The sequence below is a fragment of the Anopheles darlingi genome, chromosome 3 (assembly GCF_943734745.1).
Source record: "Anopheles darlingi chromosome 3, idAnoDarlMG_H_01, whole genome shotgun sequence".
NCBI classification, from domain to species: domain Eukaryota; kingdom Metazoa; phylum Arthropoda; class Insecta; order Diptera; family Culicidae; genus Anopheles; species Anopheles darlingi.
This window is the reverse complement of record NC_064875.1, coordinates 22,284,173-22,296,466: the sequence shown is the minus strand read 5'-3', so window position 1 is coordinate 22,296,466 and position 12,294 is coordinate 22,284,173. Positions and strand designations below refer to the sequence as shown.

General features: G+C 50.1%; 3 protein-coding genes across 3 annotated transcripts in view; 1 reads left to right on the top strand and 2 right to left on the bottom strand.

The window, feature by feature from the left end:
• LOC125955935 (AT-rich interactive domain-containing protein 1B-like) overlaps positions 1-854 on the bottom strand; it is a 42,110-nt gene extending 41,256 nt beyond the window's left edge. Inside the window, exon 1 of the mRNA XM_049687283.1 lies at positions 845-854. The gene's annotated coding sequence lies outside the window, so the exon portion shown is untranslated. The remainder of the gene's footprint in view (positions 1-844) is intronic.
• Positions 1-2,580, bottom strand: part of LOC125955899 (importin-9) — a 3,814-nt gene extending 1,234 nt beyond the window's left edge. Inside the window, exons 1-6 of the mRNA XM_049687216.1 lie at positions 2,370-2,580; positions 2,023-2,282; positions 1,517-1,949; positions 634-1,444; positions 403-571; positions 1-323 (exon numbers count right to left, since the gene is read on the bottom strand). The exon at positions 1-323 is cut by the window's left edge and continues 1,234 nt beyond it. Of these exons, the coding sequence (XP_049543173.1) occupies positions 1-323; positions 403-571; positions 634-1,444; positions 1,517-1,949; positions 2,023-2,282; positions 2,370-2,493 (2,120 nt within the window). The 5' untranslated portion in view covers positions 2,494-2,580. The remainder of the gene's footprint in view (positions 324-402; positions 572-633; positions 1,445-1,516; positions 1,950-2,022; positions 2,283-2,369) is intronic.
• Positions 2,581-2,799: 219 nt separating this feature from the next.
• On the top strand, positions 2,800-9,206 carry LOC125955956 (RNA/RNP complex-1-interacting phosphatase homolog). The gene is made up of 5 exons (XM_049687332.1): positions 2,800-2,842; positions 2,952-3,024; positions 8,205-8,398; positions 8,504-8,550; positions 8,613-9,206. Exons 1-5 carry the CDS (start codon positions 2,820-2,822, stop codon positions 9,029-9,031), a joined length of 756 nt encoding a protein of 251 aa, XP_049543289.1. The 5' UTR covers positions 2,800-2,819; the 3' UTR covers positions 9,032-9,206.
• The last annotated feature ends 3,088 nt before the right edge of the window (positions 9,207-12,294 follow it).

Sequence of the window (12,294 nt, the reverse complement as noted above, 5' to 3'; positions counted from 1 at the left end):
ACACAGTGAACCGCGGCCGGGAAGGCGCTCTCGATCATAGCCTCACTCAGCGGTGCTTTCGCGTATTTGACGAGCGTTTGCAGCACATCGAGCGCAACGTCTGGCGCATGCGTCGAGTCGGATGCTTCGTTGCCGAGAATGTCCACGAGTGTGGGAATAATGCGCTCCTGGAGCGCCGGAAGACAGAGCGGATTCTGGGATAGGGTTCTTAGCACGTCCTGTACCATTTCCAGCAGAAACCGATCGTCATGATACTTCATGAACACGGCCATCGTTACATCGATGATCTTTGGGCCCAGCGTAGCCGTGGCGTTCGCATCGAACTAAGGTGGGAAAGCGAATAGGCGGATTAAACGAAATTAACCTGGTATTCTGTATGGCAGAGGGAGCATGCGTACTTACCAGTATGAGTGCGTTTAGGGCTTCCAGCAACAGGCAGACCACCGTGTTTTGTGATTGCTCAAACAGTGGCAGCAAACCATCCAGGAAGTGTTGTATTTTCGACAGGATCAACACGTGCATCCGTTCATCGGCCGTGCCCTTCAAATTAGTGCAAAATCCATGGATGGCTCTGCGATGGAAAAGTGAGACATTAACGGGGCTGGGGTTCAAAATCACGCCAGCGAAACATACCGTGCGGCCATGATCCGCAGCACGATCGGTTTATCGAGTGCCATACTGTTGACAGCCACATTAACGATCTGCTCCGCGAACGGTTGTCCCAGTACATCGCAGTCAGCGTATCGGCTCAACAGCCATAGGCAGCGACCGAGCAGGTACGGTGATGCCTGGCTTTCCATTAACATTTTGATCAACGCGAGGTACTGGCCCATATTAAACCCACCAGCGGGACCACTTTCCACGATCAGTCCCTTGAACGAACCCACCGCTAGCATGGACGATTCGTGTATCTTCCACCAGTGTGGATTGCCCGCGTTTCGATCGACCTCCGCCACGGCACTGTGTTTGCTGAGGGCTTCGGCAAAGCACGGCAGTAGCTGCTTGCCATACTCTTGCTCCACGATCAGCAGGACATCGTGGGCCGTGGCACGAATCGTAAATTCGACTCCCTGCTCATCCTCGTCGTCGACGAACTTTTCCGCATCTTCCATCCACTCCTGAGCCTGCTCCTCGGTGATCTGCATGTACAGCAGCGTAATGTAGACGAGATCGGTCAGCACGTTCGTGATTGCCGCCTTGTAACGCTTCATTTCGATGATCGTGTGCACAAACTCAAAGATCTGCAGTATCATCTGCACGAAATCGTCCGCCTCGTCCTCACCCTCTGGCCCGGTACCATTGAAGGGGCCGCTTTCTAGCTCATTTACCACGACTTTGACGTAGAAATCGGCCAACTGCGTAAGCAGCTGCCAGATTGTCGGCAGAATCGTGCCAATGTAGGGTCGCACGAATTTCGACATATCGGATATCATGTACTTTAGCACTGTAAGGAAATAGCGAAGGGGGAAACGTAAGCGCATGCGATGGCCATCCATCGGCAACTGCGGTGACCTACCTTTGATGATTTGCGTTTTCAGCTGAAAGCTACTGTGAGCACCATTCGGTGCGGTAAGACCCTCGATCAAGCGCTGCATAAAATTTGGCAGCACCGGATTCAAGATAGCCGATTTTTGATGGCGGGTTGTAAGGTTCACGTTGATACTACGGAGAAGGGCATAAAGGATCTCGACCGCATACTTGCGCGCCGTAACACTGTACATCGTGTCGGCGGAAAAGATCCGGTACACCTCGGACAGTATCAGTGGAGCGACATCCGCTACCTGTTTGTCCAGCTCGAGTGTGAACTCGACCAGCACCTTCATTGCACCATCGATCGAGTTCTCGGTGCCGCTCAAACACTTGACGATCACATCGAACAACTCCTGCCAGTCACCGGGCCAATCGTAGAGGGCTATGTTCGCGATGCAGTAGGCAACGACCGAGCGTATCTAAGGGAATTTAGAGTATTTAGTTTTTAAAAGATGATCCGACACCGAATGAGGTACATTCACGGCCGACTACCTTGCTATTCTGATCGTACAGCCCCTCCGGGAGCAGCTTCTTTATCCGCTTCTTCGCTTCATCATTCACCAGCAGCATACCGGTCGATTGATCGGATGGCATCGCGCTGAGAGCCCTCACACCGTCCTGTTCTTCGTTCTCATCGCCCTCGCCGGTCCAACAATCGTCCACGTACTGTTTCAGCATCACCGATGCTAGCTGCCGGATGCCGATGTGAATGTGCTGGTCGATGGTAAATTCGGCCAAACTCACACCGTACCCTACGGCAGAGGCAAGTGATGTTACAAGACGAAAGGTGTGATTCACCCGCTGCCCAACATTCCAGGACGAAGCTCTCGTGTACTTACATTCTGTAAACTTCAGCTGTGCTAGTCTGGCCTCGGCCGATTTCCGCTGTTCCGAGTCGGGATTCAGAATAATCTGCAGCTCCTCGAACATGGCCTGCTTCACGGCATCAGAATTTTGGGCCATCGTGCCTTTTTCCCACCAGGATTTTTGGTTTTCCTCGTTTTACAAAAAAGAAGGAAACACGCGGTACGTTCAAAACAAACTTTCCGCCGGCTAGTCCACAGGCCCGTGCCACACGAAGCGTAAATTTACGCGTAAATTTCCAAATTAATGCCAAAACGTTTAATTTAACCCTTACCGCAGTCAAATCTTTAACATTGACAGGGTGTAAGGGTTAAAATTAAACGTTTTGGCATTAATTTGTAAATTTACGCGTAAATTTACGCTTCGTGTGGCACGGGCCTAGCTGATTTGACAGGTGCGGCGAAGTTTGTTTACGTTCCGAAATTATGTCGACGAAAATTCCAGATCGGTAGGGTTTTTACTAATTTTTGGATTAAAACCTGTATAATTCGCGTGTTTTAGCTGTGACCTTAACTTAATGCGTTGCCCTGGCGCATTTCCTTCGTTCTTGGTTCTAGATGGGAGGCGTACAGCCCGTATGGCGGGCTAATCGCCGATCGATTTATCCCGATGAAGGTGCCGCTGTCGAGGGTAAGTCCACCCCCAATGTGCTCAACAGCCGTTTTCTTATCATGTCAGATATGTTATCGCAAGTATCCGGTTGATTCTAGCAACTGATTAAACAAATCCCTCGTAGTATTTGATACGGGCGTTGTGATTGCTCATATATTTTTCCTTAACAAGTGGCACTAGTAGTGGCACTGCCGGACGTTGCCAATTTGTTTCCGGCATGGCCTAGTCCGGCTCCAATCGGCCAATAGCTGGGTCAACTGATGCCGCATAGGTTACGGCTGTTAGCGTTGCACGATGGTGATGAAACCACCATCACCATATGGTAATGAATGCATAACAACTGCCGCTTATGTTCAAATGGCATTGCCAGGCGAGAGGAGCAAAGCCGGGCAACGATCCGTGTGCAGCCAATCTGCGCGAGGGGAGGAGGGTGCTGCAGATCGCAACAGATAGTTGTCTGCACGGACATGTTCACCTTTCCGCCCTGTGCACACCATACTCTTCTCCGGGTTTCTGGGCGACATTCTCTACGAAGCGAAGTGGTGGTAAGCGACGAGAAGCTGACTGACTGACTGACTGGCCGGTCGATCGGCTGGCTGAGCCGTCGTTTTCCTTTTTAATGTGTCCCATTTTGGAAGGATGATCCGAAGCGAACACGGGGCGGCGGCGTGTGCACTATGGCGATGTGACGGCCTATGCCATGGGTTATACCGCTTATTTATGTGTCTGCGAACCATGCGTGACACATCACGCATCTTTCGTAGGCTTTCGCTACAGTCCGAAAGCTGGAAAAGGGCGCATGGCCGCATGGCGCAGGGTATGGCTGCGGAAGATCGCGGAAAGCGTCTGCTGCATCTCTGTGTCGCCGCGCTGCGCGGTGATTCATCATTCTCAGTGGTGAGCATGAATGGGTTGGGTTGTAAAAAGGAAAGAAGGAAAAAAGCAGGGAAAGGATCCCGCTGAAGATCGTATTTGCAAGTGTGGATCGCTCAATTGTGTGTCATTATGCTGTCCGAAAGAATGTCCGGCGCAGCTAGCGGTGCGATGTTTCGAGTACAATTGCTGCGCTGTACAATATAGAACAATGATCAGTTGCACTAAATGTGAAGAGAGGGAGAGAGATCTGCATCGATTGCTTTGTACATGCACTGGCTATCGACTGAACATGTTAGATCTCGTCCAAAGGTACGTTTGCTGAAGAAGCATGAGTCATGCGATCGCTGCAGGCACTGCAACTGTACAATAGATTGCATCACGTGGCATCCTTTAACCGCTAATACACGTACAAACAAGCAACCGTCAATGGTTTCCATGGTTTCGTTTCGATTGGCTCGCTCATAGCTTTTCTGCAAAACATCAATTTGCCCTCGTCAGTATGCAGACACGTTTTAAAATTTACTAAGCTTCTTTTAGTCACCAGACAGAACTGGATGCTCTCTATGATTCAGTACACGAAATCAAATTCGTGGACACGACACGAACACTTTCGCACAAGGTGCGCGTTATGGTTTATAGAAGAATCTACAACGAAAGTGCTTTTGAATTGAAGTACTTTGAATGCGACCTCATGCGTGGATTACAATCACAGAGTACTGCGTTTGTAATTAAGTGGTGTTTACAAAGTCATAGCTTACTATTGCATTTGCCAGATTCCAGATAAGTCAGAGAGTTCATTAAGATCGCTACGTAAAGTTAAAGGAGGCAACCTTTTATCACTCTCAAATTGTTTGAAACCGAAGTCTCTGTGTCGCCTCTTTGTAGTCCCATGTTCTGGAGTTCTTGTGCCCTCACTCTACAGTTTCTGCACTTCGAAACTCCACGCGATCACAACGCGATCGCGATCCCAACGCTTAACGCTTCGCCCGGGTCCGGGACCATGATGATGGTTTAATATGTTTCAATTTCACGTAAATTGCACGCAACGCACCGCCTTACAGTACATCACTATACGCAGTCCAGCGTCAGCGTCACACTTAAAACAAACAGTAATTTCATCAGCTACCGTGCGCATAAACCCCGCACGATGCCACACGGCATCAAAAAGAGGGAAACCGAACCAACAACCACGGACACTGGGTGGGTCCGGCGCACTGACATGCATGCATTGATGCACGCCCCATCAATCGACCGGTGCACGCTGGGGGGGCTTGCTTGGCTGATGCTGATGGCATGTTGCGGGGATTATTACAAAGTTTAACACATCCTTCATCGCCGAAGGATCAGGGAATCACCGGTAGGAATGTCTTAATTGTGCAATTTATCTTGTTCCATCCTTTCCTTGGCGAGTGTGTTTTCCGTTTTCGGCCGCCGGTTCGGAAGAGGCAGTACAGTGTGCAAGAGGGGTGGAGAGGTGCGTGCGTAAAGGGGGGGAAAGAAAATGAAATTGTGACCACGACGACGAGATACACACACACACACACAAGCGCATGATACAGAGTGAACGCATCAACGGTGATGATGATGATGATGGCGATGGTGGTGATGCTTCGGTGATCGGTATGCAATCATATCCTTCTCGCGGATCGCTCGTTGGGAGGCTGGACAAAGATGGTGGGCCGTGGTAGGTGTGGAGAGGATGGATCGATAATATCGGTCGGCCTGGCTGGGTCAGCCCGCCAGCCTGCCAGCCAGCCAATCGCTGCAATGGAAGGCATGACAGGAGAAGCACCGGGAAGAGAGCAAGATGGCCCATTAGCCGGGTTTGATTGCCTGGTGTGGCCGCGGAAGGCTGCGGTGGTAGCTTTTAGGGGTGATGATGATGAGAGGATGACAATGGAATTAACAAAAAAAAAAATACAGGAAAAATGAAAAAAGCAATGAAACAACAACAACAAAAGTGCCCCATAGCTTCATCACACTCCAAGGCGGGAGAGGTGCCGGTGGCTCGATCCACGGACACATTTGGCCGACCTACTCTCCGGCGTAAGGCGCAAAGGGCTTTAAAAGGGTATCATTATGTAAAATGTAATATAACAAACATTTCTCCAGGGTCGGAAACATCCTGGCCAGGCCCGGCCAGGCCGGGACTGTTCTTTTCGCTGTTCCAGAGCCGAGAATCCGTCCTGCTGCTGGAAGGATCGCAACGCACTTGCGCTCAGCTCGCGATCATCATGCGCGCGACGACACGACGGCGCAGTCAGCGTCATCATCGTCATCGTCCAACATTATTTGCGATCGCGTCTCCTCTCTCTCTCCTCATATCGCGCGATATCGATCGATCCGTCACGCTGCCTGGGTGCGTTTGCGTGTACCCCTTCTCTTTCTCGTTGCCTCCTCTCGCCGTCTGTGCGCGTGTGTGTGCGTGTGTGAGCTTGTCTCTCAAAGTTCGAGATCGATTGAAGTCAATGTATTAATTAAAAAAAAGGTGGAAAAAGGGGAAAAAATGTAATAAGCGCGTCGCTCGCAACCCATGTCCACCGCGCAGTCAGCCAGCCAGCACACGAGAGCCAGTCAGCCCGTCAAGCCTTGTCCAATCAACCAACACCATCCACCACGAAAAGCCTGAAGCATCGGCGGGCCCCGGCACAGCGGCGGAGTCGCAGCGAAATGATCTTGATACGGGCGTTCGAAACGTTTAATGTATTATTATTGTTAATTAATATTTTTTCCTTTAGCCAGGCCGATCTCGGCAATGGTGCTCGGTGCACACTGGCTCGCCCGGGCCACACCGATGGGGCCTCCATGTCACGGGGCGACGGGCTGGATGGTATCATCGTAATTGAAAGTAGACCACCGGCGTCGCCACATTTTTCGCCAAATCGATCATTCGTCACCGTAGCAGCTGGAAGGGTATGACGGTGGCCGTGCAAGAGCGGGTGGTGTCACTTGCCGCGCGAGCGTGCGCGCGCGCGCGAAACGGATCCTTCCTTCTTGTGTTTTGTTCCGGAAATTGAATCCGCCTGTTTACAGACACACACACCAGTTCCTCCCCCCCCTCCTATGTCTCTCTCCATCTTTCTCTGTCTTGGGTCTTGGGGTGGTCCCAGGAATGGTCGCAGGAATGTGCCAAGCAGCCTGCTGATGCCTGTATGAATTGAGCGGCAGCACACGAACAGAAGGACCCTTCCGTCGTAAATGGCGATTAGCGGTTGATGAGTTTGATCCGATCAGTGTCGGACTGATGGCGCGGAAGGAGGGAGGAGGGGGATGCGGAGCGTAGCGATCGAATCACCGAACCCTCGACATGACATTACGCCTTAAGCTTGATTAGTTTGTCAGCAGGAGGAGTGGGGCCGGGTAGCATGGAGCAAGTGCATTGCGTAGGGGAGCAGCAGTGCATCGATCCATGATCTGATCACCATCGATCGATATGATCGTCATCAGCACATCACATCGTCATCACCGAGGGTTCGAGGGGCGGCCGCACGCGTAAATGCAAATACAATCACGATGGGTATCGCATCCAGGTGGTCTCTCACACCGCCCGGGAATGGTAGGCAGCCAGACAGTAGGTTAACCTTTACCCCAACGACATGAGCTCTGTAGGATGTACGGTAAACGTTTTTTTGTCTGCATTAACGGAGATCTGCACAGCTGATCGGTGCTAGTGACAACAAGCAATTGCAAAAGAAAGAAGACAGATCCTTTTATGCAGCTATCAATTGTTCCCTTGATAAAGGATCAAGGTACATTTTTAGCATATTATATGAAACGATTACATTGTTCAAGAGTCTGCTTCAGATGCTTCAGATAATCTCTTAGCGCTTGAAGCGCATGTTGGTAACAAGATTATCGCAATAGCTTTGGCGAGTACGAAATTCTTCCTAGAGGATCTCTTGACCAAAGCTTGATTAAACTGAAAGAAAGTGGCCAAATTAAATAGCAGCGATCCGGCATCAGTACGATTTTCTAGGATGGATAAAATCATATGTCAGACACACTTCATATTGTTGATGAGATGTACGAGTTGTTAAGGCAGCTAAATGTGTTAACGACTGCACATCTTTTCTCTATCAGAACTATTGTCATGAAATTCAAAAATCTCTCTTTCAATCGCTTATACAAAATCATGATCAAAACGATCACCTAGAGCCACTGATATTGTACAAAAGCTGTGACGATCCTTTGACGAAAGCATGCATCTACTATAAGCACGCAGTGGTTAGAACCATTGAGGAAGAACCCACCTAAAAGGGGTCTGCTTGCTATCAGCAAGGAATGTTCCGTAAAGATTGTTGCTTTGTTACTTCTTCTTCCAGAACTTCACTTCGGTGCGACCTGAAGATCGGTTTACGCCCACCGATGCCATTGCGCGGTTACCGTTGGGATTGGTCATCGATTTAACTAACACCGCCCGGTATTACGAGCCCAACGAACTCTCCCAAGGGGGTGTTTCCCACGTAAAATTGCAAGTGATGGGCAAAATGGTCCCGAAGGATGCCGTGGTGCGTCGGTAAGATGTGCACCTGCGATACCATGCAATGACTTTCTCAACTTACCCTTTACATGCACTTGCAACCTGCCTCTCTTCCTCTCTTCTCACTTTTGCATGCACCAGATTCATTCAGATCGTCGACGACTACTACCGGCGGCCAGAAAGTCATGGTGAGTCCAAGAAAGTTCGCTCGTGCGCCGATGAGTAACTCTAATCACAAATTTGAATATAGGAAGGTACGTCGGCGTTCATTGCACGCATGGCCTCAATCGCACGGGGTATCTCGTGTGTGCGTACCTCATTCTTAAGTTACGCTACCGGGCCCGCGATGCCATCGACCTGTTCAATGCTCGACGCGGGCATGAAATGGAGCGGCCAAATTATCTTGACAATTTGTACAAAATGGAAGGTACGAGCTTGGAGGTTTCGAACGCGCCACATCACCGGGACTATCGGCGACAGCCGGAATGGGGTCAAATGTATCCTCAATCACCCGGTCCATCGATGCATCGGAATCGCGATTGGAGAAATAATCCGGATTTTCGGTCGTCCGAACATTCGTCATCGGTCGAACGGCAGCCGCATTGGAGAACTAATCCGCCGCCACCTCATACATCGAGATCTTTTACCCAACGACCTCCGAAAGGCTAACAGGTGCGCTCCTGCGCAATCAGTAAGAATGGTGAGTACGTTCGTCTGGGTACTCTCCGTAGAACTCCGTACAGTAGGCCGAGGCGTGATGATTGATGAACTGACGAACGAAGAAATCTTCTGAGCTGTAATGCAATTTAATAAAAAAGTGAACTTTTGTATGAAATAATTTCCTTCCACCACGTTCTGTCAAGTTTGGTAAACGTATCCGAACCGTATGTTTCCTCAGTGATCACTCAGTCGGCATCATGCTTTGTCGCGTGCGAGCGTGCGTGCCCGTTACTGATTCGATTGCTTTTATGTTGCTTCAACGGGCCGGCTTTTCAACGAGCCGATGTGCCGCACTGCAGCGTTAATGACGTCCGTGCAGTCGCATAACTATGATGATCCAAATGATCGGGCGGCGTATGTTCCGCACACAAGAATGACGACAAATGCTTCTCTGAGTAGTTCGACCGAAAATTCATGGACTTCTTGAGAAACTACAGGGTTCTTAACTATCTGGACTAGTAAGTTCGAAAATCTTTAGAAATGAGGCTACCAACCACGGTTGGCTAGAGCTAACATTTTCTTTAAAAAATTACGCCAATTTACGCCGGTACGGTGGACAAACGGCTAAAGAACGCACCAACGAACGAAATGCGAAGTGACGCACACTTTAGGAAGGAGTAGGATGGGAGTCTGCGGTGATTGGTTGCGAGAGATAAGCAACATCATTCCGCCACAGCCAGGCGAAGAAGCGCTTACTACATCGTCGCCTCAGACACGCATCTGAGGACGAGCTGTGAGTGTGCTGACAGGCCAGGCCAGGCCAGACCAGACCAGACCAGGCGACACGATAGGAGGAGGACACATTACAATGAAAGGGCCACCCCGATAAAGAAGGAGGAAAAAAATTAAGTTTGCATTATTCATGAAACGCGTACATTACTACTACCCGCCCAAACATGCACGCACCGCGGCGCACACACGGCGCGTAAAGAAGCGGGGGAAAGGGACACGATCCGACTCGGTCGCGGTTCCTCCACGTGGTGCGGTTTGTTGAAGGGGCGGTGAAACATCAACTTACCCACGGCGCACTGGCCGTGCTACGGCACTGGGCACGCTGCGTTGAAAGCGAAGGAAGGCAACGTAATATACATATCTTCCGGACGGATAAAGACAGAGAGACCCCTGACGACCGCCGGGGCTGCCCCGCGAACCTGCCCGGCCGCTCGACCGGGAGCAAACGGAGCAAACGGAGAAAAGCAAGTTGACAAAGATTTCGATGAAATTTCAAGAAAAGCAATGAGAAAATATTAGACATATGAGAAATGCATGTTGTTACCGTACGGGACGAAGACAAACAAACATCACTCAATCAGATAACGAGATAAATGGATAATGAAGGGATGCGAAGCCGGCAGCCAGGCGGCCAGAGGCATCGATGACGAGGCCGGGTAAGTGAGTAAGAGCTCGATGGTTTCGAGCTGAGACAGCAGTGGACGGTTGTGCGAAAGAAAACGGAAAGTTTCGACACCACGAGTGGTGGAGAGAAAGCAAAAAGAGCGGCCGGTTCCATATTCGTGCCTGGCGTGTGGCGAGGGGGTGACATGCAGTTGCAGTGCGCGGGAGGCTGCCCTGTGCCCTTGGCAGTTTGACATCCGACCAATCCGCCTGCGATATGCATATCATTATCGGTGCCCTTACGAGCACAATTGGGCATCTTATAATGTTCGTCCCCCGCCAGCATCGGCTTCAAGCATCGACCGTTGATTGCAAATCTTTGCCACTTCTCCTAATTGCAAACGCGCTGCACACGAGAGCTGACAGAAGAGCGTCACGGTTTCGGATGCTGTTCCGTCTTCTGCTGTCTAGTAATTTTTCACTGCGACATGAGGAAAGTTTTACGAGTCCAGCCAGCTATAAAGTTCTATCCGTTGGGTGAGCAAACAGAAATCGCTTATGAATAGCGGCACCATTGGGTTTTTACATTGTGGCACTGAAAGTCTGTGTACTTTCTCCGTTTTATGCTCGTGCCAAATTGAATGTATGGAAGGTGGCAGAGGCATGCGAGGTGTTTTCTTGATGGAGTATATATTCGTTGTTTCGCTAATTGAAAACGGAACGAAGTGCTGCGATTGATGCTGTGTAATGCTGCACAATTATGGTGCTGTTCACATTACCTACCAAATGAGGCTAGTGAATAAACTTCGAAAGGATTAGCTGGTGTTATGTGCTCGGTTGAAGATGCTATGATTCGCGTGAAATAAGTAATTTTCGTTGCGGTCACATTTCTCTTTATAGCTCTGTCCCCATAGTGACGTTTGATGAAAGTATCTGCAGAGTGCACCCCTCTAATGGCTAGAAAAGCAACCATTGATTCGCTGATGATAATGCACGTTGATATCGGAGAGCTACAACCTCATCTCAAACACGGGAATAGCACATGCTGTAATGAGTTGCCAAAAATAGAACAGATAACCGGGGTACAACGGTACAGGGGAGTGAATCCTCAACGCGCGATCACCAAGTTGGGAAACCAATTCCGATTAGACATGTCCTCGATAGTATAGTGGTCTGTATCACCTGCCTTTTTTGTTTTGCTACAACTCCAAGGCAGCAACATCCCGTTTATTCTTCATCTTGAAATGACCTCTTCCTTGCCGGTTCATAACTAGAAAGAGAGATAAAAACAACTCGTCTTAACTTGTAGGAAAACGATCTGCAATGCTTCAATCGATTTCAGGGCAAGTTATCATCTCATTCCATCCCGAAATCCCTCCCACATGAAAGCATGATGCATGCAAAAGGGAAAGGTTGGAGGGTGCGTGTGCGTGTGTGTTTGCGGGTCCACTTGTGGCGCAATTGTGAACGTCATTTTCCCACACTATCCCGCGTGGATCTCGCGGTGGACCTCCGGCCGAATTCGGATTCGTCCACACCTGCTCCACCATCCATCTATTGCACCAGTGTGTGAGCCCGCGCGCTCCGTTCGGCGTTTCTATGTGTGTAGTAGGCCGCCAGCTGGAACGCAAAGCAAACAGCCGGTGGTAGCGGCTGAAATCGTCCGGCGGCATATACCCACCGCACATTGGGTTGGTTGGTTGGTTGGCTGACTGGCTAGCTAGCTGCCTTGGCCTGGCCTGGCCTGAAGGCTTACATTTATGGAACCAATAGAACCTACACAGCAACCTGTCCAACCGTTCGATCGGTCGTCGTGCGCGGATGGGCCGATTCAGAGATGCGGTTCCCGGTCAGCCGGATGCACGTGGCTGGTGATG

What these genes read in the sequence shown, in the direction of transcription:
- LOC125955956 (XM_049687332.1), top strand. Translation starts at nt 2,820, where the DNA reads ATGTCGACGAAAATTCCAGATCG. An exon ending in TCGACGAAAATTCCAGATCG is followed by an intron (nt 2,843 to 2,951) that starts GTAGGGTTTTTA and finishes TCTTGGTTCTAG; the next exon opens with ATGGGAGGCGTACAGCCCGT. An exon ending in CCGGCGGCCAGAAAGTCATG is followed by an intron (nt 8,551 to 8,612) that starts GTGAGTCCAAGA and finishes ATTTGAATATAG; the next exon opens with GAAGGTACGTCGGCGTTCAT.